At 40.8% G+C, this 26,400-nt stretch overlaps 1 protein-coding gene across 1 annotated transcript in view; it reads left to right on the top strand.

Annotated features, from left to right (window-relative positions):
* Positions 1-3,606: 3,606 nt before the first annotated feature.
* Positions 3,607-26,400, top strand: part of gipc3 (GIPC PDZ domain containing family, member 3) — an 81,556-nt gene continuing 58,762 nt past the window's right edge. Inside the window, exons 1-3 of the mRNA XM_020513910.2 lie at positions 3,607-3,993; positions 16,923-17,108; positions 22,967-23,147. Of these exons, the coding sequence (XP_020369499.2) occupies positions 3,607-3,993; positions 16,923-17,108; positions 22,967-23,147 (754 nt within the window). The remainder of the gene's footprint in view (positions 3,994-16,922; positions 17,109-22,966; positions 23,148-26,400) is intronic.

The following is a 26,400-nucleotide window of genomic DNA, read 5'->3' as shown; positions in this document are numbered from 1 at the left end:
AACAGAGGAATGTCAGAAGGCATTTGACAGCCTGAAACCTGTTTAAATGACTGCCCAGGCGTTAGCCACTCCAACTTACACAAAGCCATTCAAGATGGCTATTGATGTGAGTAATGTGGTTGTCAATGCTGTACTTTTGCAAGAAGATGACAAGAAGACAGAAAGACTTATCGACTATTTTTCCAGAAAATTGAATAATCATCAACAGATATATTCCACAGTTGGGAAGGAGACTTTGAGTTTGGTGTTGGCATTGCAACATTTCAACATTTATATTGCCAGTAATGTGTCTGAGACAATTGGATATACTGATCATAATCCCTTAAAAGTTTTGGAAAAAATTAAAGAAAAAAAACTGAAGAATGTTTAGGTGGAGCTTATTATCACAGCCATTCAATTTGTAAATTATACATGTAGCAGGATGAGGGAATGCAATTGCCAACAAATTGTCACGACTTTGATGAAGTAAGACAGCGGCGTTCGGTGGTGGGAAAGAAAATGGACTGAAATGGATTGTAGTAGTAAATGTTTGCATGCTTAGTGTCAATGTAATGTATATGTATTGTAGTGTACAAATAGAGTAAGATTAAAGGCTTTTAAAAATGAAGAGATCTTTGTATTTTGATGGTTCATTTCTTTAAGGGGGGAGATATGACAATACTATGGATTTAAGAGTTATACTTTGTCTTGGTTTTTTTTTTAATGAAGAAAGATTGAGACAGAGTTGGTGAATAGTCTGCTCAAAGCCAATAGAGTAAACAACTTGTGAGGCCATGGGTATTTTTTAAGTTGAAACAATAGAAGCAGCCTGAATGGGTGGGGGTTAAGCTCCCATAAAACCAGGAGTTTTAGTTGTTCCTTTTAGCTTTTGCTGGGGTCCTGAAGCTGGACATGGAAGCTCTAATTCCTCTCTCATTTACAGCTAAAAGCTGTGGTTCTCTTCCTGCTGCTAGAATTGCATGTGAAACTATCTATTTTACTGAATTTGCATCTGCCAAGGTTGTGTTTATTGGATGTTACTATATTGAAACAATTAATTAATAAAAGTTACTATATATTGTTTTGGTAAGCATTTTGATAGCATTACAGTTAGCCACTTCTGTTTTTTTTATATAGTTTGTCTGCACTTTAACTGTAGTGCAAAAATAAAGTGTGTTTTGCTTAAAATCAAGTAGTTTGACCAATGAATTGCATCTGGTATGCAACACCTTACACTAACCTTTGAAGTGAGAAAAAGTTAGGGTCTAGACTATCTTCTTAATATATTTTGAGAGGGTTTGGTCTCGCCCATAACACTCCCTTCCCAGCAGAATTGTGGGTGTACCCACACTCCAAGTACTGCAGTAGTTCAAGAAGACAACGCAACACTGCATCCTGATGTACACTTAGGGATGGGCAATAAACACTGGCCTTGCCAGTGATACCAACATCCCATGAGCAATCTTGAAAAAAAAAGATTAACTATGATCAAATAGTAGAGCACACACAAGGGTCCAAGTGGCCAACTCCTGCTCTGAACCCTTAAGTTCTTGTGTGGAAAAGAGTAAATTGTGGGCACCCTTTTGGAACCTCATAAATTTGTATCAATTATCAGATTCTTATAACATACCCGGAAGAAGAATTCTTTGTATAGTCTGCTACCTTTTAGTGAAAATAGGTGTTGAAGTCACAATTATAGAAGTTGTAGAGAAGGTAAATGAGGTATTGCATGCCCTTAGGGCCCAGATACAATTAAGAAAAAGGTTTGATGAAGTCAGGAGGAGTGCCAGAGCAAGCGAACAAATCTCTACATACATTATTAATATTGTCATTTAGTTTAAATGGCATGAACCAAATGATATTGTTAAACTGAATTGCACTAGTGATTCATAGTGCCATAGGTTTCTCAGAAATAATAAGGAAAGCATTAAAATACAAAACAAAGATTGTATTTTCATTCATGATTACCATGGCTAGTTCAAGGAATGTAACGATCCAATATCAATGCAGAAATGTAACCAGGATCTAATAAAAGTTTGCAAATTATTCACTGAGAACATTATCATATCCTTTTACAGTAATATTATAGCCATAACCTGATAACAGTTAAAACAATCTTAGTATTGTGTTACCTTGCTGCCATTTTGCCTCCAAGTTGGAACAAATGGCCTCAAAGGGCTTCAATGATTATAGCACAATCCAACAGATCGTTTCTTGTTAAATTTATTTTTGTAAAATAGCAAATCAATAACAGCACAATTCTGAGAAAAAAGGACGGTAAAGTAATCATCTTCAACAGTCCCAGTGAATGGAACATTAGTCTATTGCAACTTTATTTTGTTGTAAGCAAGCATTTTCTTCAAGTTGCTCATTATTTTCACTCTTTACCTGCATTATTTGGATATGTAAGGGAATTTTCCCATCCCAGATCTCATTTTAAGATTGCTTTGTCTATAATATTGCTATTCAAATTTCGAATGGTGAAACAAGATTGGCATAAAAGTACAACAAATATGTAAGTAGAACTGTCTAGCACCCGAACCACTCATGATTTTAATTTGGACATCTGATGGATGACCAACTTGAATCCAGTGAAAGTTGTTGCAGATAATGGTAAGTTACATTGCCAGGCCTTGATTGCTATTCTAACACTTACCTGAACAAGGAAGTCTCACTTTTCTGCCCATGACAAGGAGATCAGAAACCATGAGAAACCTTTTCAGTTTCTTTTTTCACCTTACTCGTTAAGTCCAGGAGGATGATGAGGCCTTGTCTTCCCTGGATTTTGACCTTCCACTTCGGGAATTATCTGCTGTAAAGACTTAACTCGCACTTAACTTGCCTTTTGTGGTTCACCTGATTACATATTGACTAGTGGCCATTTCCTCCCCTTTCTCTCACATTCAGGATGAGGTGGGTCTCAAGGATTTACAGTGAGGCCTTGGAGTTAATAAACTGATGGGCTGTTTACTATTGCAGAGGATGAGCGACTACCCACTCATTCAAAACCTGCTTGGATGTGGGTTGTGTTTTGAAGCAGTCTTCTCGTTGCTGTGGTGAAAAGAAAGTTAACTGGGCAATATGTCAAGTAACTTAATCTCAAGATGTTAAAAAGAATCAGAACTTTTTTTTAATTAAGAAGTTGTGGAATCTATTAAATGAGAAATGCTACATTCTAAATAATTCCTGCAATGTGTACTTTCTTCTTTAAAGCAAAGCCACTGCAAATTAACCAATTCTGATTAAATCGTTTCCCTCTCAGCTCCTTTTACCCCTGTCATAATGGCAGAACCATCTACACATACAAGCATGGATGTTGCCACATGAAACTGGCTGGTAATTGAATTTCTCCAGGTATCTCAGTGAAATTCCTGAGGTAAATAAGACAGAAGTTGCCTTTGAAGCTCAATACATTAGCAGAGGTGTTGCTTCTGAGTCAGAATGCAGTTGCACTCTCTGGCAAAACTTACTCCAATGCTTCAAGCTTGCTGTTTGACAATTAGAACTGCAGTTGACTTTCTAATGAAGGGATATTGTAGCATCTCTTTTTACAGTAATGAGATTACTTAGTCAGATAAGTATAAGGTTTTATGCTTGGAGCTCTCATGTTACCCACATACGCTTTCAATGTGTGGCAAAGTCATCTTTAATTCAGATGCAGGCAATACTACTTTCCAGACAAAGATGCTGCGTGGGTCGAGGAGAAAATGTAAAAAAGCAGCAAAACTCGAAGAGAACAGGCTGATGGAGAACGGGGTGACTGATGAAAATCAAAGGCGTCCCATGGTGCAAGGACAAAAGCAGAGTACAGCTGACTCTGGGGTTCCTCCTGATCCTGCACCTCCTCCTCCCCCTCCTGCTCCACGGATTAAGCCCAGACTGATATTTCACACACAGCTGGCTCATGGCAGTCCGACTGGCAGGATTGAAGGCTTCACCAATGTTAAGGAACTGTACACTAAAATCGCAGAGGTCTTTGAGATCTCACCAGCCGAGGTGGGTATAGCTGAGAGAGTAAGCTGTCGTTGTTTATCAGTTGCGGACTAACTTTGGCAGTTGGAGCTAAAAGGATATTCTTTTACGTGTACAAGACCTATACAACACAGAAACAAACTGTTTACGTGAGGAGTTTCTTTCTGGAAATGGGTATAATTGTACACTAATTAGATTTCAGAACTTTGACCAAGTAGCTAATATTACACAATCGAAATGTTATGAATGTTTCATGTAGGTGTTAAAGCCTATTTTGTGCATATAGATTTGTAATTTTTAACTTTTGAGATATATTGCTTAGAAGATATGACTAATAATATTGAATATATGATATTCCTCTATACATGTGGTGGAGTTACCACAATTAAAAATAAACAGACTAATTAATGTGTTAAGAATGTAACAGAGAAATGCTGTATGAGCATGTTGGCTTATAGATTCTTATTTTGGGGAAATGCAGGCATCAAAATTATGATCCCTGTGTCTGAATGATATGGCAAGATGAGTCACTCTGTAGGCTCATTGTATCATTCTTACCATTTGCCTTCCCATCTGCTTTTGTGTCATCCAATCCACTAATACATTAACGCGTCTCATCCAACTTACGAATATACATTGTAAATAATTGTGGTGCCAGCAGTGATCACTGTGGCACTCCACTATTTAGTTGCCATTCTGAAAACGTTCCGCTCCCCATTCCAACTCAGTCATCTCAGCTCCAGGACATCTCTGCAGGAGTTCCTCAGGGTAGTGTCATAGGCCCAACCATCTTCAGCTGCTCCATCAATGACCTTCCCTCCATCATAAGGTCAGACGTGGGGATGTTTGCCGACGGTTGCTCAATGTTCAGCGGCAGTCACAACTCCTGGGATGCTGAAACAATCTGTGTCTAAAAGCAACAAGATCTGGACAAAATCCAGGCTTGGGCTGACAAGTGGCAAGTAATATTTGCGCCACACAAATGCCAGGCTATGACCATGACCAATAAGAGACAATCTAACCACCGCCCCTTGACATGGTGTTACTGTCACTGAATCCCCCACTAGCAACATTCTGGGAGTTATCATTAATCAGAAACTCGTCTGGACTCACCACATAAAAGCAGTGGCTGCAAGATAAAAACCGAAAGAACTGCGGATGCTGCAAGAACAGGTCAGAGACTAGTAATACTGCGGTAAGTAACTCACCTCCTGACTCCTGAAAATCTGTCCACCACCTACAAAACACAATTCAGGATGTGAAGGAATACTCCCCAGTTGTCTCGATGAGTACAGCCCCAACAACACTCAAGAAGCTTGACACCATTCAGGACAAAGCAGCCCACTTGATTTGCGTTGCATCCACTCCCTCCACCACCGACGCTCAGTAGCAGCAGTGTGTACTATCTACAAGATGTACTGCAGAAATTCACCGAAGATCCTCAGACAGCACCTTCCGAACCCACGACCACTTTCATCTAGAAGGACAAGGTCAGCAGATATATGGGTACAACACCACTTTCAAGTTCCTCTCCAAGCCACTCACCATCCTGACTTGGAGTTATATCGCTGTTCCTTCACTGTCACTGGGTCTAAATCCTGGAATTTCCTCCCTAATGGCATTGTGGGTCAACCCACTGCAGGTAGACTGCAGCAGTTCAAGAAGGCAGCTCACCATTACCTTCTCAAGGGCAACTAGGGATGAGCAATAAATGCTGGCCAGCCAGCGACACCCACACACCACAAAATTAATAAATAAAAAAACTGTCTTCTATTAGTTAGCCAATCCTCTATGAAAGCTTATAGCCTAAACCTACAACATGGGCTCTTATTTTATGTAGCCTTAAGTGTCGTACCTTATTGAATGCCTTTTGGAAACCCAAATATATATCCACTGGTTCCACTTTATCTATCTTTATTGTTACTTCCTCAAAGAATTCAAATAAATTTGCCAGATATGATTTCATGAAGCCATGTTGATCCTGCTTTATTGTATATCACATCATTTATAATAGACTTCAACTATTTCCCAACTACAGACATTACCATAACTAGCCCATAGCTACCTGTTTTATCTTTTTGAGTAGGATAATACATTGACAGTTCTCCAATCCTCTGTGACTTCTCCAGATCTAACAATTCTTGGAAGATTACCAGCAATGCATCCACAATCTCCATTGCTACTTCTTTTAATATCCAAGAATGTAACCCATTAGGTACAGAGCCCAGTTACCCTGGTACTTTTTAATCTAGTGATAGTTATTTCTCTCCCCATCTTTTTTCCTTGATTATTTAGTGGTTGTGGAATGTTACTAGTGTCTTCTGCCATGAAAACTGATGAAAATATTTATTAAACTCCTCTGCCATTCCCTGATTCCCCATTTCCATTTCCCCAGCATCATTCTCTACGGAGCCTGTCATCACTTTGACCTCTGTCTTCCTTTCTATATATTTAAAGTAGCCCATAATTTCCTTTTTTATATTACTGGCTAATTTGCAATCAAAGTTGATTTTCTCCCTTTTCCTCTTTGGTCTTGATTTTTAAAACTTTCCCAATTCTTTGGCTGTACCAATTTTTGCCACAAAATATGTTTTTTCTTTCAATTTGATGCTATCCTTAAGTTATGGTTAATAATGGTTGGTTTATCCCCTTTCTAGAATCCTTCTTCCTCATTGGGACAAATATTTATTGCAAGTCCTGAACTATTCTCTAAATGCCTACCATTGTTTTTCAACTGTTTTTCCCCTAATCTCCTTTCAAAGTCCACTCCAGCAAACTCTGCATTTATTCCTTTGTAATTACCCTAATTTAAGTTTTGCACGGTTGTTTCTGATCTACATTTCTCATTCTCACACTGAATACTGGATTCTACAATATTGTGGTCACGGTTTTCGAGGGGATCCTTTACTCTGAGTTTATTAATTAAATTTGCCTAATTACTTATTGCTGGATCCAAAATAGCCTGATCCCTGCTAGAATCCACAATTGTTATAGGAAACTATCCCAAACACAGTACACTCTACGAATTTCATCTTGTGCCTAACTTTGTCAATTTTATTTTTCCAATCTACATGAACATTAAAGTCACCATGATTAATGTATTGCCTTTTCTTACATTCCCTCATTATCTCCTGATTTATTTTCTGGCCTGCAGTATAGCTACTGACATAGGTCCTATAGCCTACTCTCACCTGTACCTTCTTCCTTTGTTATTTCTTATCTCCATCATTCTGGCTTCTACATCTTCTGATCAAAGAACATTTCTTGCTATCATACTTATTCCAACTCATACTAATAAGGCTACCATTTCCTTCTTTTTGATAGGTCACATAGTCCTGAATATTTAGTTTCCAGCTTTGTTCTCTGAAATAACAGCACAGAGGCTGGTATCCCATCACCAAGTTACCCTTTATTTACAGGTGCAGAGTACATGGATTCTGACCAGCTAGTTTAGAGCCAGTCCCTAGAGTGAGGAGAATTTCTGAGACCCCTGTTTATATCTGTCAGCCAGGGCTCCCTGATTGGCCCAGGTTAACAGCCCTAATCAAGGATCTCATACTCAATGGATCCATCTGGCCTTCATGCCAATCACTACATTCTCCTTTTATATATTTGATATAGGCAGCATTTGTTGCTCATACCTAGTTGCCCTTGAAATAGGTGGCTTGCTGTGCCAATTCAGAGAACAGTTGAGAGCCGATCACATTACTGTGCGTCTGGAGACACAGATCAGGTAGGGATGCTGATTTCCTTCACTAAAGGCCATTAATGAACCAACTGGGATTTTATGTAGATCGACAATGGTCATCTTTTAATTCCGGATTTTTATTGAATTCAAATTCCACCATCTGCTGTAGTGGGACTCCAACCTGGATCCCCCCAGAATGTGACAAAAACAAATTTCTGGAGAAACTCTGTAGGTCTGGCAGCATGGACAGAAAACAGAGTTTACATTTCGAGTTTAGTAATCCTGCTTGAGAAGTGATCCTTTGGTCTGCAGATGCTGCCAGGCCTGCTGAGTTTCTCCAGCAATTTCTGTTTTTGTATGTTTCAGATCTCCAGCATCCATAGTTCTTTGTTTTAGTCTCACAACATTATCTGGGGTCTTTGGATGACTAGTCTACTGACAACACCACTATGCCATCACCTCCCCTCCTTGTAACTATGTCTCCATAATGGCATAAGATCATTCTCATTAACCTCTATTTGTTCTATTAATTTATTGATTTTGTTCCAACTATTATGCACATTTAAATAAAGCGTGTTTGGTATTTTATCCCTATTTGACGGTATTTGCTGCTTTTCAAAAAAATGTTTATACACTCTATCGCTTCTACTCTGGGTTTCAATAGCTGCCCTGCCATGCTGCAATATTCTTTTGCTTTGTCAGCCTACATACCATAGAAACATAGAATCCCCACAGTGCGGAAAGAGGCCATTTGGCCCATTGAGTCTGCACCAACCCTCTGAAGGACATGTAGCTCTCTGTAGCCCGAGTTATTTGATTTGCCAAGACACTGGTCCCAGCAATACAATATCTTGTTGGTTGAGGCTTATTTTCTGTGAGGACAATCTGTACTGGGTGATTCAGGGTAAATAAGATATCAATACTAATCTTATCAAGAAATATTTGTGAAATAATTATGCTGTCAACTCCAAAATTGCAGATAACAGCCAATGTCAATAATGATGTATTTTGGCTTGAAATAATAATAGCAATAATTGTACTCTAAAGGGAAGTCAGCTCATCATTGTGGATGTTTTGAGAAACTTGAAGGGTTCAAGGAGCTTTGAAGACGCAGCCTTGGCTTAATAATGTATAAAAAAATTCAAATTCAAGTTTTCACTACAAGTGTTATGGAATATAAATACCAAAACATATTTCCATAAAATTTTAACAATGGTACACTACTATCTGCAAGTTCCCTTCCAGGCCATACACCATCCTGACTTGAAAGTACATTCCTGTTCCTTAATGTCACATTGTCAATGTTCCATAATCCCTTTCCTAACAGCAGTGTGCCAACACCAACATCACAAATACTGCAATCGTTCTACGGGTGGCTCATCACCACCTTAAGAAAATGAGGGACCGACAATAAGTATTGGTTTAGCCAGTGACATCTACAGCTTGTTAAAAAGCATAATTCAAAAAATAGTGTGCCGTGGGCAATACTGGGCTCCATGCTAAAGTAAGGACATTCAGGCTTTAGAGAAGATACAAATTACATTAAATGTGATGCTGCCTGATGTGATGAAATATAAATATAAATAAAGATTTTAAAAATGGGTCATTTTTTCATAGAATAACACTAATTACAGAGCAATATACTGTAACTCAGGCATTTAATCTGTGAAAGATTGAATCAGGATAAATAGAAGCAAACTGTTTCCAGTAGTTGAGAGGTCCACAAAAAGAGGTAATTGGTATTAAATGAAAAATAAGATACTTAGAACCGTGTTGTCCAACAGAAATTGCTGACTTTAAAAATATTACTTTAGCCTCATGTACTAATTTTAGTAGAAAAAGCCTTATGTATTCACACAAACCTCCTTGACAGATGTACATTCACTTAGGCTGCATTGAACACCTTTGGTGTTCACAGCTAAAATAAACACTTGCACACTCTGCTTTTTGTCTTACCACTTCATCAACAAACTGCGCACAAAGGATAGAAGAGTAGCCATACATGTTGCTTGTCAATACGAGAATTAAGATCACATTCCCGCTAATAGTGACTATTATTCATTTTTAATTTGCTAATTTGAATTTGAATTCACCACATTTGGCTTATCAATTAAATGTATGGGACCTTCTGCAGCTAACATACTGGATATCAGGTGAATAGAAAACGTAAAAAATCTTCAAACAGAGATTTGTAAAGTTCCTGAATTCACCTCCAGCGTTGTTTGAGTTTAGGTTGGATAATGGAGGTATATCAGAATAAAATGGGTACAAGTGATTGCAACAGAATTGAGCTCGAATAGTTAGCCTAAAGTCAGTAGATCATTTCATACAGAAGGAATTAATCATGTTGTTAAAACATCAGAAGCCTGTCAGCAGTCATAGGCCTAACGCTTACTTGGCAAGCAAAAAAAGAACCCTCTTGTTTATCCTTGCCCAATGTGGGGATATGTGACAGGTGGCTTTTCAATAAGAAACATGCACATTGCTGCCTGCCATATTGGGGCCTTTGCAGTATGAGCGGATGTTCAGGTGCATCAGTTTCTAGGCCACCATCTGAAAGATATTTTGATGCATTCCCAATGGAACTTTCTCTTCAGCTGTGCTGATATGACTAGCAAACAACTGAAAGCACCATATGTGCTGCCTCACTTGTTAGATTATTTCTGTTTTCATTAAAAGATCTTACAGAAGAGGAAACAACTTTGGCAATCCCCACCACCCCATCCTAAGGCAAATACAGCCATGGGGTATCTTCTCAGAAGAGGAAGGCAACAGTTGGAATAATGACAATTCGGAGATAAGAACACAAAGCCCTCTTGATGATAAAGAAGAAGCAAGCTTTGCTCAAGCAATGACATTAGATAGAGCTAACATTGCTCTTCTACCATGTTTTGGACAAATTCCCCAGTCAAAAGTGTAATACTTCCAGTCCAATTGCTGTTTCTAAAATCAATAATAAATATTTTACGTGTACTGTGTATCAATGTTAAAAGAAACTGATGCAATACCCCAAAATCAAACTGATGCCTGGACACCTTACTTTATTTTATTTTGCATGAAATTCCAGGCCAGGGAGGTGCTGGTGTAGTGATATTGGTACTGGAGTACAAACCAGAGCCACAGACTAATCTAGTGGCGACATGAGTTTGAATTGCACCATCATGAGATAGTGAAATTTGAATTAAAAGCCAGTATGACTCGTAACTATTATCACAAAAACAATTCTGGTTCACTAATGTGCCTTAGGAAAGGAAATCTACCATTCTTATCTGGTCTGGCTTTTACGTGATTCCATGCCCACAGCAAAGTGGTTTGCTCTAAAATGCCCTAACGAGCCACTCAGTTGTATGTAACCACTACAAAAACTGAAAATAGGAATGAAACCAAATGCAGCTCCAGCATTGACCAAGCAATGTTGACCTTACAACATCAATGTTACTAACATTTAAAGGCTTGTGTCAAAATTGAGAGAGCCATTCCATGAGCTTGTTAAGCATTATTCTGACATAGTTATATTCATGTAACCATACCTTGTAGATAATGTGCCAGACACCACCAATGGGATACAGTCGGGAGGGAGTTGCCCTAGGAGCCCTCAATATGAGGAAGAAAACCTCCTGCTGATGATGACCTATTGCCTCCCTTGGCTAAGGAATTAGTAATCCTCAATGTTGGACATCATTTGGAGGAAACACTAACGGTGGAAAGGGCACCAAGTGTACTCCAGGTGAGGGGCTTCAGTGTTCATCACCAAGAGTGGTTTGGTAGAACCACTACTTACTGAACTGGCTAAGCCCTAAACAACATAACTGGATCTACAACAAATTATGAGAGGACAACAAGAAGGAATATCTTACTTGACTTTTTTCTCACCAATCTACATGTCAATGACATGTCTGCCTCCGACAGCATTGATAAGAGTGACCAACACATGTCCATTGTGAAGAGGAAAGGCTGTCTTCACATTGAGTATACACTTCATTGTGTTGTGTGGTACTGCCGCTATGCTAAGTGGGACAGTTTTCAAACAGACCTAATAACACAAAACTTGACATCTATGCTGTGGGTCATCATCAGCAGCAGTATTGTATTCAACACCAATCTGTTATCTCTTGACCTGGCATATCCCCTACTCTACCATTACCATCAAGCTGTGAGATAAACTCTGGTTCAATGAAGAATGTAGGAGGGCATGCCAGGAGCAGCCTCAGGAATACCTAAAACTGAGGCGTAAAAGGCTCCACAAATATCCCCATCTTCAAATGATGGGGGATCCCAGCACATCAGTACAAAAGACAAAGTGTATTTGCGTCTATCATCAGTGAGCAGTGTTGAGTGGATGATCCATCTCAGCCTTCTGTTGTGGTCCTCAGTATCATGGATACCAGTCTCCAAGCAAATTGATTCACTTCATATGACACCCAGAAATAGTTGGAGGCACTGAATGCTACAAAGGCTATGAAACCTGACAACATTCTGGCAATACTACAGCAGTTTTGTGCTCCAGAACTAGGTACACCCCTAGCCAAGCTCTTCCAGTACAGCTACAACACTGGTATCTACCAGATAATGTGAATAATTTGCTAGGATATGCCCTGTCTAAAAAAAAGACACATCCAACCTGGCTAACTACCACTCTATTAGTCTATTCCAGATTTATCAGTAAAGTGATGGAAGGGATCATTGAAATGCTATCAAACAATACATGCTCAGGAATAATCTACTCACTGATGCTCAGTTTAGGTTCCATCAGCTCCATTTAACTCTTGAATTCATTACACCCTTGCACTGAACATAGACGAAAGAACTAAACACCAGACATGAGGTGAGAGGCACTGCCCTTAAAAATAATCAATAGTCAATTGACTGAATGGGCAATAGTGCCTAATAGAGGAGTGAAATTGAAAGGGAAGAATGCAGGGAAGGCAAAATAAAATGGCGACATGCAGAGATAGAAACACGGAGGCAGTGGCGAATATATCTGAAAGAACATTATAAGTTTTTAAGAAAGCAGGAAACAAATAAGGCAACTTGCCTTATCAATCCTATTCTTCCCAAAGGTTATCATGCCCTTTATCCCATTAATTTAATGTGTTAAGGGAATGTACAGCATAAATACTCCTTGATCTGGATTTTTAATAAAAAATATTCCTGCTTATTTTTTAAAAATTGGTTCGCAGGGTGTGTAATTTGATCGCTTAACCAGCATTCATTGTCCATTCTTAATTTGCCCAAAGGTAGTTAAGAGTCAACCACAATACTGTGGGTTCAGAGTCACACGTAATCCAAACAAGATAAGTATGGCAGATTTATTTCCCTGAAGGACATTGGTGAACCAAATAGTCTTTATGATAATTGACAATGCTAACACCCCATCTCCATTGCTCAATCCTGTCACTCTGGTCGCAATGGAATTCTCCAATCCCATTTGGAGAGAAGCCACTTAAGTTTAATATCAAATTAAAGATCAGTCCAAACTTCCTTTAACAGTATGTTAACAAACCCGAGGCCATGTTCTTTGGTTAATGTAACCACTTTATCTCTGATTCCCCAGCTGCAGTTGCAAGTTGATTCAGACAGTGTGAAATTCTGATGTCCTGTCTGATCCAAGAGCAGATTTATCTGACCCCAATCCCACCTCCAAGTCCACGATCCTTTCCATTAACCAAGTTTCTTTGTAGGGTCTGCAGCCCTTTCTTTCCATTTCTTTGCCCAGATAGCCATCTATACCTTGTAATTGCCTTGAGGTTGACACTTTCAATGCCTTAATTGCCTGCAGCTATGCAAACGGCATCAGCTTCTGTTCAAGATCATTATCTCAGCCAAAAATTTGAATCTCATGTTTTAACTTCTCTTAGTGGCTTGCTGTTCTGTCTTTGTAACCCACGTATGCCCCTCCTGATCCATATGTTCATTCCTATATTTTCATGTTTATTTGCAGTATCTATGATCTATCTTGTTGCCCTCTCTAGCCATTCTGTTTCTTCCTGCCTATGAAGGCACTCCCCACTCCTAGAGCACTGGAAATTCTCACCCCTTCTTTCCCTTCACTGCACCTTTGGTAGTTCCTGTGAACAAAAGAATCCAATTTCATGACAAAATGTGGGCCACACAACATTGAGAACACCAAATTGGCTTTTGGTTGCTGCAGTTATCTTCCTGCAATTCTCAGGAGCTTGTCATAAATAGCTTCATTATTCATACATGTAGCTTGAACTTTCAAAAGTATATCTATAATTATCAGCCTGTAATTTTCCATGAAAAATAATTTCCAAAAGTATTCTTGCGCAGTAATGGAAACATTGAAGAAAACACAAAAAGACAGTTTATTTTAGACCAGGCAAAGGATATAATTTATAATAAAATAAACCTGTTGACATGCTTACCTCTTCTATCATAGAATTATTAATGGCTTTAGAAGTTGTTAGAAGCACAAATAGAGATTGCTGGAAAAGCTCAGCAGGTCTGGCAGCATCTGTGACCAGAAAGCAGAGTTATTGTTTCGGGTCTGGTGACCCTTCCTCAGAACTGATGGTATCTAGGAAATTGTTGGTTTATATGCAGAAGATAGGGTGGGTGGAGGGGGTAAGGAGTAAACAATCGGTGGGGATAGAGCCCAAAGAGAGAGAAGAACAGTTGGACAGACAAAGGAGTGGATAATGATCTAGCTAGAGGGTGACTAGCTGTTAATGGAGACTGTTAGTGGTGAGCAATAGGTAGAGTGTAATAGCGGACTATGTGATAACAAAGCCTGGCATGCGGGGTGGGGGCAAGGACAGTTCAGGCCATAAAATTATTGAACTCAATATTGAGTCGGAGGGCTGCAGGGTCCCCAAGTGGAAAATGTGATGTTGTTCCTTTAGCTTGTGCTGATCTTCGCTGGAACACTGTGCCAAGCCTGAGACAAGGGTGTCGGCCAGGGAACAGCTTGTTGTGTTAAAGTGGCAGGCAACTGGAAGCTCAGGGTCTTTTTTGCAAGCAGAATGTAGATGTTCTGTGAAGTGGTCACCCAGCCTATGTTTTGCTTCCCCAGTGTAGAGGAGACCACATTGTGAGCAGCGAATACAGTAGACTAGATTGTGTGATGTGCAGGTAAAGTGCTGCTTCACCTGGAAGGTATGTTTGGGCCCTTGGATACTGGGCAGGGAAGAGGTAAATGGGCAGATTTTATACCTTTGATGGTTGCAGGGGAAGGTGCCATGGTTAGTGGGGGGATGTTCGGAGTGAAGGAAGTGAGGACCAGGGTCTCCCGGAGGAAATGGTCCCTGCGGAAGGTGGCCAAGGGAGGGGAGGGAAAGATGTGTCTGATGGTGGCATCTTGCTGGAGGTAGCGGAAATAGTGGCTGATGACCTTCTGGATGTGGATGCTGGTGGGATGTTAGGTAAGGACAAGGGGAACCCTTTCGCTGTTGTGGGAGGTACGAGAAAGGGTGAGGGTGGGAGTGCGGGGTATGGGTCGGACCCGGTTGAGGGCCCTGTCAACAACGGTGCTGGGAAATCCTTGGTTGATGAAGAAGGTGGGCAGTTTGGTGGCTCCCTTGTTGAAGTTGGCATCATTGGAACATATGCAATGGAGACAGAGGAACTGGGAGAAGTCTTTACAGGAAGAAAGATGCGAGGCTGTATAGTCCAGGTAGCTGTGGAAGATGGTGGGTTTATAGTGGATATTAGTGGCCAGTCTATCCCCAGAAATGGAAACAGAGATGTCAAGGAAGGGATTGGAGGAGTCAGAGATAGACCAGGTGAAAGTGAGTGCGGGGCGGAAATTGGAAGCAAAATCGAACTTACCCAATTGCGGATGAGAGAGGGAAGCAGCACCAATGATATCATTGATTTATCAGAAAAAGAGTTGTGAATGGGGACCAGAATAAGACGGGAACAAGGAATATTCCACATACTCCACAAAGCGATAGGCATAACTGGGGCCCATGGAGGTACCCATCTGACGTGAAGTTGAGAGGAGTTAAAAGAGAAGTTATTCAGGGTGAGGATGAGCTCGGCCAAGTGGAGGAGGGTGGTGGTGGGTGGGGATGGTTCAGGCCTTTGCTCCAGGAACAAGCAGAGAGCCCTGAGACCAGCCTGACGGGGGATTGATGTGTAAAGGGATTGCACTTCTATGGTAAAGAGGAGGTGGCTGGAGCCTGCGAACTGGAAATTTCGAAACTGGTGTGAAGTGTGAGAGGAATCACGGATGTAAGTGGCAGGCGTAATATTCCAATTAGAAGTTGTTATAGTGAAATAACAAATGTGCTGGATGATCGTATTGAGATACAGGAAAGTTAGGACTTTAAATGATGTAATGAAATGCAACAATTTATCAAAGTTGCTGAATCATCAATACATAATAATAATGGCCTCATTTAACTATCAGTTGTGCAAACCACAATTATATATTGAAACAATAAAAATTTAGCTACACTAATTCTTCCACACTTCTTTTACTTTTATCTTGGCATGGGTTGTTTTTTGATATAAATAAACATAGTTTTACACCTTCACATGAGGACAATGTTATTGAACCCTGTTATTTACTTGGTGAGCAAGAAGCTCAAAATTGCTTGAAATGTAAGGCTAAGTGGTTGGAGTTTCTTGGTATCTCAATGTTTGATGGTTATTCATGTCAGGAGGAGTCAGAATAAACATATGCAAGAAATCTTGCAGCAACAAATGAAAAATGATTCAAAAATGAACAATATAGATGCACATCAGTGGATTGAGGGGTTCCAAAATTTGCATACAGATCAGAGATAATTCTTATGTACACTTGCAAATTAAATGCAGGGTAATTGCTACCTTTCTGTGGGACTGCGATATAGAGCAGTTATGATTCTAAATATGACAGATTCAGGAGAAACCACTTGGAAAAATGGGATTTGTAAGGCTATATGTAACCCTTATTCTAAACTTCAATAACATATCAATAAATTTTTATCATATCTCAGGAAGTATTAACTAGTTCGCTGATAAGCAATAGCATTAATTGTGTTATGCCTCAGGTGTTAGCATAATATTATACTCTTAACATCTTTATCGATACTTGTACCTCAAATAATATATTCTATTTTATTTTCAAATGTTTGTGTGTTTTTAATTGAAGAAAATATTTTTAATTATGTGATAAATATCCAGGCCAGTCTGATTGGATACATGTTCTCATGCCCATATTTATTATTATAAGAAAGGTTACAATTGAATACAAACCTTTATCATTTCAAAGACTACTCATCTAACTTCACATTGTTTGTGATGTATTTTAAGTGCTTCTTTTGTTTTGTCTTAACAGATTCTCTTCTGCACATTAAATACTCACAAAGTCGACATGCAGAAATTATTAGGAGGCCAGATTGGACTGGAGGACTTTATCTTCGCCCATGTAAAAGGACAAATGAAGGAAGTGGAGGTGACAAAGTCGGAAGATGCTCTTGGTCTGACCATCACTGACAATGGAACAGGTTATGCTTTCATTAAGGTACAGAAGCACTGACTGTGGACACTCTGCTCAAGTACAGCTCAATAAATCAGGGGTTGGGGAGAGCGAAATGATGTAAAGAATGAAATATTAAAACAGTCAATGTAAATCAGTACATATAAAAGTGTGATAAAAACTAAACAAAAATGGTGATAAACATAAAATTACTTGACCTTTAATTATGCTTTTGATTTAAAAAGAGAGGGTTTTTGTGCTACATGTAGGTACAAACTGGCTTAGTGTGGAGCTGCATTGGCAGCAAGTCCAAATTAAAGGTTAACGTGTTCAATTAAAGGTAGGTGTCAGCACATGTTGACAAATAGTTGCTTCAGCTTTATTAAGAAAATCAAGATACTCGTCAACCTGGGTTCAGATATGAAGAAACGTGTCTGAGCTGTATGAAGTCAAAGGAAAGCTGAAAAAATGATCCTTACACCAATTCTTTGAGCAAAGGTAGCTGTCACCTATTTCAGACAATTCAAAGCTCTTGCGGATACCCAGTGTGAATATGTGGAAGATGTAGTATTTTCCCAGATGACCACTTCTAATGCTTTGTGGTTTTTGCCACCTCTACCAGTGTGTGGTACTGGATGGTGTAAGGTAGTTCACTGCTGCCAATCTTCCTTCATCTTTTCCTTTTTCTTGGGTCTACCTAGTGATTAGTGGTAGAGGATTCCACAATAGAGTATCTACAGAAGAGGCTCTGTTCTGTTAGAAATCAGGAAGTTTTGCAATTGGTCAGGCATAATTGTTACTAGGTCCTTAGAGAGGTACTATAGGTATCTGTTTCCCAAAAGCTAAAGTAGAACTCCTTGTCTCCATCCACAGACTGTGTGCAACATTACTAGAATGGTTGTAATCAGTGTAACATCAACATTAACCATTTCATAATCATTACACTAGACAATTACAGGATTGCACAATTTGGTGCTTCGGGGATGTGTCCCAGAGAACACAAGGTCATTAGAGTATTCATGGCAACAATAGCAGAATTAGACCACTAGGTGGAGACGGACTAAAATGAATAAAACATTTAGGAGCACTTATTTTTATGCAGAGACGGAGAAACAGAAATTTCCTCCATCTTGGCAAATTCTGCAGGAATTCTATCCTCACTGACATGTGGTGTTTCTTAACTATGGGCCACCGGCATTGAGAGGCCCACATTTTACAGCTCTGAAATGTATAGCTTTGGAGGCATAAGGATTGGTGCAATGTGGCATCAGAGTGGACCTCTGGCACCATCACATAGGATTTGGATTTGACAAACAGTAGATGGAAACCCTGTGTGAGAATGGCACTCATTGTTTACAGAACGGGCAATGGGCAGGTCAATGATGTCATTGAGGAACAAGTTGAACAGGACTTTGCTGTCCCCTCCAAATTTTACAAGAAATACATGGGGAAACAGGGCCTAGGTGAATAATTAGGGGGCACAATGGGGTAGCAACTCAGCTTATTGTTGTAATCAGGACCTGTGGGTTTAGGCATTGTGCCTTCACAGAAAGACTGACGCAGAGCAGCCATAGGGTTGAGCATATGGAGAAGGAGCTGAGCAAATAAGCTCCTGGCACAGGGAGCAGAGGTCCCAACTAGAGGCTTGGACTGGGCATTGTCAGAGAGGCAATCAACAGCATGGACTTAACATGGGCAGTACCCTAATGCGATGTGGGCCATGTTCATTCAGGTGGTGGGTCCTCCATTGAGGAGTAAAGCCAATCTTATGAGAAATCCAGATCCAGAAAGCAGAAATCGCTTGGCCACCCGCAGGATGGAAAAGTGGTAAAAGGTCACAGTGGGTACGTTAGGCAGTTTCCAGTGCGGGATAAGTTGGTGCCCTGTAGCAAGGGAATACAGACAGAGGCTGAGCTACCTGCAGGTGGCTTAGGGGCAGTGGTTCCCAAATTTCTTCCCAATGTGACACCATGCCTCAGGCTTCATTGAGGAGGGAAGGTCAGAGAAGGTGCCAGGGAAGGTCAGAGAATTGTTGAGCAGGTTGAGAGGGGAAGGTTTTAGAGTTGAAAATTCTTGAACAGGGATGGGTTTGCCCTGAAAAGAGTGGAGATCCACCTGTAACAGTAAATGGGCCTCGGAAAACCAGATCCCCCCAGCAGGGAAAAGAAAACAACAATTAAAGGGACGTAATTCCTGTCAAAACATAAAGTAAACTCCACAGCTGCCATTGAACCTTAGAGCATGTGACTCCAAAATCATGTGGCCCAGAGGTTGGGTAGCTCTGGTGTAGAGACCATGTTACCCAAAACTGCCCATCTCTTGAGAACTGTGGGAGATCCAAGTTGGTGTTGGAGGAGGTGGGTCAAGTTGCATTGGCAGTTTTTCATTGCAAAAGTGAGCGTGAACAGAAATGACTATGCTTCTGGCTGATTCCACTCCCATTGTAGGCATAGAATCATAGAGAATCGTAGAATCATGGATGGCAACTCCTACTCAGTTTGCAGATCAGTGCAGCCAACATAAGCGTTATCAAACTGATGCAGACAGTCAGGTTGTGAGAGCTCGAGGATTCAGTGCCATCGCTGGATTCCCCCAGGTGTTATATCTCACAGGCTGCAGATATTGGCCAGCCAATGACCTTCATAACAGGAAAGGATACCATTCCATCAACATGCAACCGATCTGCACAAATCGCCAGCAAATCCTGCAGGTGCCTGAGTGGTGCCCTGCCAGCAGCCATGACACCTACCCACTGAGTTACCCCAGTTTTCATTCTTTCCCCCCTCACTCCCATCATGCCTTAAACAATTGGTTCCTGCTGACAAGGGATGAGCATTGAAGGGCTAAATAACAAAAAATTGCCAGGATCGAGCAGGGGAACAATACAATGGTAAACCATGGGATGACCCGAGTCACCTCTGAGTAGACTCTCGGTTGGCTCAAAATGAGGTCCGGCTGGCTGTTTCATTCAGATTTCCTCAGTGAGCATCAAATGGTCTGCTTGACATGACACAAATATCCTGGTGCTGCAGAAAGGATTTTAGAGATGGGCGTGGGGATAGAGTTTGATCACAGATGAATTAGTGAAGTACAAAGCATCCTCAGCTGAGGAAGAAGATGGAGAAAATGAAGACCATTTGTCACTTTTGAAAAGCCAACAGGAGCTGCATGGAGGACTCTAAGAAACAAGTATAAGAGATCATGGGAAGTGGACAGAAATCACAGGCCCCAGCCCCAGCACACACTCCGAATCAGGCACAGTATGTCCCATTAGATCCTTGGGCCCTATTATTGGATCTTGATACACCTCACTGTCCTGGGCTCTTATTAACAATTGATCCTTTCTGCTGCAGCCATCCAACAAATCAAAGTTCATTTTAAATGATGCTGTTGCCATTCACCTCAATTCTGAGCCTGGGTCCCATCACTCACAGCCACCTGGACTGTGCAATAGATGACTCCACTCACCCTGGTCACTCCCAACCAGCTCATGGAATGGACGTGATCCCCCTGCAATGCCAAAGGGCTTCCAACAGTGGTTGGAAATTTCCAGAAAACAAATAACACGATGATTACAAATATAATCTGACATAAGCAGGAACACTTTAAATCTCTACTTACCTGAGATGCTGAGGTGCATCTAGCATTAACTCTGTATCTTCATTTTCTTCAGTGTGACAGCTGGACAGTGGCCTGGGATCCCCTCAGCGGGTGTTCTTTGGCCACCTTAGACTTGGTCGGGCCCAATATTGTGATTGTCTCTTGGTTGGGGGCTGGGTTCTGCTCTATTATCACAGTAGTTTGATGAAACTGTGTCACTGGCAGAGGGCCTGAGAAGTGGCTGTCTGCAGCAGGAACACCTTGTGAGGTGATCCCAGATACAGAAGACAGCTAATCCACCACTGTCACAAGGCATTCTTGTACCTCTCTGCTGACCCGGGAACCGTAGGCCTCTAGTGGAGATATCCAAACACCTTATCCATCTCCTAGTCTCACCATTAGTCTCTTGGGCTCTTGGGCATTTGCAGGCGTGTACACACTTCCAACATCCACTGACTGATCTGCTGAATGTGGTCTCCTTGGACAGTTGCCAATTCTCAGTGAAGGAGACAAAAAAAGCAGGCAGACAGAAATGAAAGACGCCACGCGTATCCTGGATGAATTGCTCCACTGTCTGAGCAAGGCACATACACCATCTGGAATGTCTGTTAGATTTCCATAAGCTGTGCTGAATGTCTGATGTCTGTGGGGTTAGAGGTGGTCACATGGCTATAGAGGTGGTCTGAAGCAGTGACTTTAAAGATGGCACCAACATAACTGACCACACCAGCCAACTATGCAGCCTCTGCCTCAGTCCTTGCCTGGGGCAGTGAATGGTTATTTTTCAACTGCCCACCTACCATACCAATGGTGTGAGACTCCACTGGGGCGAAAGGGCTACATGTATAGGGACCTGCCTTTCCCTCTTTGCAAAGTTATGTGGCATCCTGGGCGCCATCTATTAACCAATGGCATTATTAATCTGGCATGCCTATCGATTGGAATTTACAGAGTTTCTGAGGGATATTGTGTTATTGAGCTAATTATATTTGCATTAAATTCATTTTCACTATAATTTCAAATTTCAGCAAACTTGCCTCACCTGATTTAAGATAAAGATAAGCTGCTTATTTGAACAAATGAGCTTTAAATGCTGGCATTTTAACCTCTCCTCACCTGAACAAATTGAACAAATGGAATCTGGTTGGTATCAGGAATGAACAGAAAGTATTTTGTATTGCTCATAATGATGTCCCAAACGTACCAAAAATAACAATCTGTCAGAGCTCCATCAGTTAAAACACATTAAAATTAAATGTTAAGAAAAAACCAAAAGAACTGTGGATGCTGTAAATCAGGAACAAAAACAAAGTTGCTGGAAAAGCTCAGCAGGTCTGGCAGCATCTGTGAAGGAAAAAACAGAGTTAACATTTCGGGTCCAGTGACCCTTCCTCAGAACCCTGAGCCGAAATGTTAACTCTGTTTTTTCCTTCACAGATGCTGCCAGACTTGCTGAGCTTTTCCAGCAACTTTTTTTTTGTTCACAATTTAAATGTTGCTGGTTGGAAAGCATTTACATTATCTGATTATTGGTTTAACAACATTTATATGATTTCTATGTGAAAAAGTATCACGTTGAACAGGAACTAATCAGTGTTAGTAACCGACTCCTTAAATAGTTAAAATGAGCAAAGATGCTAAACTAATTCCAGAATACTTGTGTTCAAAACTTCAACTTTACAGGACCAGAAAACTGGAAAAAAGGTGAGTTTCTGCTTTCTTGGACTTCTGCTCATTTCATGATGGTTCTTCCAGCTGAAATCATATCCTCATGAGATTCATATACTTTACATATCTGTTCTCGTCCCTTCCTCTAGATCTTGTTGACACTGTTTTGTTAATTTATAGCTTGATTCTGCATTATCACACTAAGAACTATTCTGTTCTAGCAGATTAAACTCCAGTGATAACATTGTAGCATCATTTTGTGGGGAAAACATTACCCTAGAGAATCAGTTAAAAGATTAAATAATCAAATTTCTCGGAATCAAGCAGGCAATCATATGAAGATGTAAAATGCTAGAAACAATTTAACTTTTAAACATTAATAAATAATTCAGGGAAGACCTCCCTCCCATCTCAGGGTGAAGTTAATAACATTGCTTCCACATGTCTAGGCATAGCTTTTGAAGTGAAATACCAGCTAAAGTCAAATTAATGATTTCTTTCTGTCTTTAATTAATGTAATGAATTGTTGAAACTGTGCCTGTCTATTGAACTTTGAAATACTTTATGAAAAGATCGATCTCTTTCATATGGCTAATTAAATTCATTTTTACTAAACAACAACTTTGATTTCACAGAGGATAAAAGAAGGCAGCACAATCGATAGAATCAAGACAGTCTGTGTTGGAGATCACATAGAGGGAATAAACAATCAAACGATAGTAGGTTGTCGACACTATGAAGTTGCCAAGATGTTGAAAGATTTGCCCAAAGGTCAACCATTTACGCTTGGATTAGTGGAACCGAGAAAGGCTTTCGGTGAGTCATTCAACAAAGCAGTTTACATTCAAATCACATACTGTTAATGTTTTCTATATAAGGTAATATTTATTTTGTTAAGACATTCTTAACCTATTCATTAAAACGAATCCAAATGTAATTATGCAACAAGGCATTAATGGACAACTTCAAAATGCCATTGTAATTGTAATATTTATTAACTTTGCTTCATTACTGATGAAATTATTAACCATTTCTGAGTAGGTTTGGAATTGCTCTAATTTTTTACAGAAGTCTATTATTACAGGTTTGCAAATGGCTGAATACTCCACATCAGCCAATAAATAAATATTTTGTTTATTGACAGTTTAACGGTGAATTTGGTATTGATAGTTATAGTGGAGAGAAAGTGGATATCGGATACCAGAGCTTATTATTTGTGTGAGGGATATTCCACTCATAGAAAACACAGCAGAATGAAAAAAGGAAGTTTAATAATTTTTGTTTAACTATTGAGGCTGCCCATAGCTGAGTGCAATGGACTCTGGGAAATGACAAACATTCACTACGCTGGCTGGCTCCTCTCACAAGCCGCATATCGCAGAGGAGCAAGCCCAGCTTGACAATTAGAGGTCCATCTGTTTCTGGGCGAACAAGGAAAGTATTGAATGCTGCTATGGAACAATTGAAGAGTGAATGCTAAAAAGCAATGGCTGTGCACAATGCTTGCAGTGATATTTCCTAGAATGTTTGACAGTTCCCAACTTAGGTGTAAATCTTATTTGACTGACCTCACAAGAAGTGTAAACAGCACTGAAAAATAGAGCTACTTTTACTGAAAACAGAAAATGCTGGAGATCATAGCAGGTCAGGTAGCATCCATTGAGAGAAAGCAAGCTAATGTTTCAAGTTCAGACGACTCTTCATCAGAACTGAAGTGAAGTGTGGAGGAGGCAGAATCAATGCAATAACACAGGGATGTGGAATTGGGGGGTGGTTGGGAGGGAGGTGTTGTTGCGGGGCGGTGGGAAGTGTTAGAGCACTGGGGGAGAAAGGATTTTGATAGTTCAGATTAAGCAATTGGAATATGAGAGTGACAGAACAATGGTGAGTCTAACTGCCAGACTGGAAAGGACAGATATTCCCACTAGAGTGTGGGAAATGAAGACAGGGTGACAGAGAATGTAACAAGTAAAGTTAAAAGAAAGGGAAGCAATGTGTTCACAATTTGAAGCAGTTGAACTCAATATTGAGCCCAGAAGATTGTAAACTGCCTACTCTGAAGATGAGAATTTGCTCCTTCAGATTGCCCTGTGATTCACTGGAGCATGGCAACATACTGAAGACAGACATGTGGGCATGTGAGCAAGATACTGTGTTAAAATGACCGGCTGCAGGAAGTCAGAGTCATGCTTACGCATCAACTGGAGCTGTTCTGCAAAGCAGTCACCCAGTCTGCATTTAGTTTCTCCAATGTAGAAGAGGTCACATTGGGTGCAATGAATACACAAGATTGGAGAAGATACAGATGAAATGCTGCTTCCCCTGGAAACATTGTGTAGGCCCTTGGATGGTGAGCAGGGAGAAGGTGAAAACGCAGGTGTTGCACCTTCTGTGGTTACATAGGAAGATGCCATGGGAAGGGGTAGTAGTGTTGGTGGTTGAGGAATGGACTAGGGTGTCCTGGAGGAAACAATCCCTGCAAAATGCAGAGAGGAGGGGTGAGGGGAAGATGTGTTTGGTGGTGGAGTTCTGCTGGAGTTCTCTGAATGGCAGACAATGATCCTTAGAATGGAGGTGGATGGGGATTGTTCAGGCCTCTGGTCGAGGAAGAAGCCAAGAGCTCTCAGACCATCCTGGTAGGGAATGGAAGTATAAGAAGGATTGGACATCCATGGGGGACAGGAGGCAGTTAGGGCCAGGGAACTGGAAATTGTCAATATGGTGGAGGGCATCAGAGGACCACCACTTTCCTCCACTTGGCTGAACTTGTTATCTCACTAAACAATTTCTCCTTTAATTTATCTCACTTCTGCCAAGTCAAAGGAGTGGCTATGGGCACCTGCATAGGTCCCAGTTATGCCTGCCTCTTTAATGGGTACGTGGAACAATCCTTGTTCCAGTCCTATACTGGCCCCTTCCCATAATTCCTTTCTTGGCACATTAATGACTGTTTCAGTGCTTCTTCATGCTCCTGCCTGGACCTTGAAAAATTTGTCTCCAATTTCCACCCTTCTATAACTTTCTCATCATCCATTTCTGATACTTCCCTTCCTTTCCTTGACTTCTTTGTCTTCATTTTGGGGAATATACTGTCCACTGCCATCAACTACAACGCCATTAACTAGCTTCACTACAGCTCTTCCCACCCTACGTCCTGCAAGGATTCCATCCCATTCTCCTTGTTCCTTCGCCTATGTTGTATCCATTTGGATGATACCACCTTCCAAAACAGTGATGCTGACGTGGCTTCCTTCTTCCATAACTGTGGTTTCCTGCCCACTGTGGTTGACGGGGCCCTCAACCACATCCGACCTATCACCTGTGCTCCTGCCCTTGCCCCTTCCCATCACTCACAACAGCATGATCGGGTCCCCCTTGTCCACACTTTTCATCCCACCAGTGTCCACGTTCAAAATATTGTTCTTTGCCATTCAGACAACTCCAGCAGAACGCCACCACCAAACATATCTTCCCTCACTCCCCCTGTCTGCATTTCGCAGTGATCATTCTCTCCGGGACACCTTAGTTCTTTCCTCAGCCACCCACACCACACCCCCTTTCCACAGCACCTTCCAATATAACCGCAGAAGGTGAAACACCTGCCTGTTCACCTCCTACCTGCTCACCATCCAAGGGCCTAAACAGTTTTTCTAGGGGAAGCAGCATTTCACATATACTTCCTCCAACCTTGTGTATTGAGTTCGCTGCACCCAATGTGACCTACTCTACATTGGAGAAACCAAACGCAGACTTGGTGACCACTTTGCCAGAACACCTCCGGTCTGTGCGCAAGCATGACCCTGACATTCCTGTAGCCGGTCATTTTAACACAGCATCTTGCTCGTGTGCTCACTTGTCTGTCCTCATCATGCTGCCATGCTCCAGAGAATTATCGCGCAAACTGGAGGAGCAATAGCTCATCTTCAAACTAGGCAGTTTACAACCTTCTGGGCTGAATATTGATTTCAACAGCTTCAAATTGTGAACCTATTGTTTTCCTTTCTTTTAGCTTTGCTTGTTACATTCTCTGTCGCCCTCTCTCCCCTGTCCCCACCCTAGTAGGACTGTA

The sequence above is a fragment of the Rhincodon typus genome, chromosome 29 (assembly GCF_021869965.1).
Source record: "Rhincodon typus isolate 14 chromosome 29, sRhiTyp1.1, whole genome shotgun sequence".
In the NCBI taxonomy this organism is placed as follows: domain Eukaryota; kingdom Metazoa; phylum Chordata; class Chondrichthyes; order Orectolobiformes; family Rhincodontidae; genus Rhincodon; species Rhincodon typus.
Note: the sequence above shows the minus strand (reverse complement) of the source record. Positions and strands in the feature narration are given on the sequence as shown.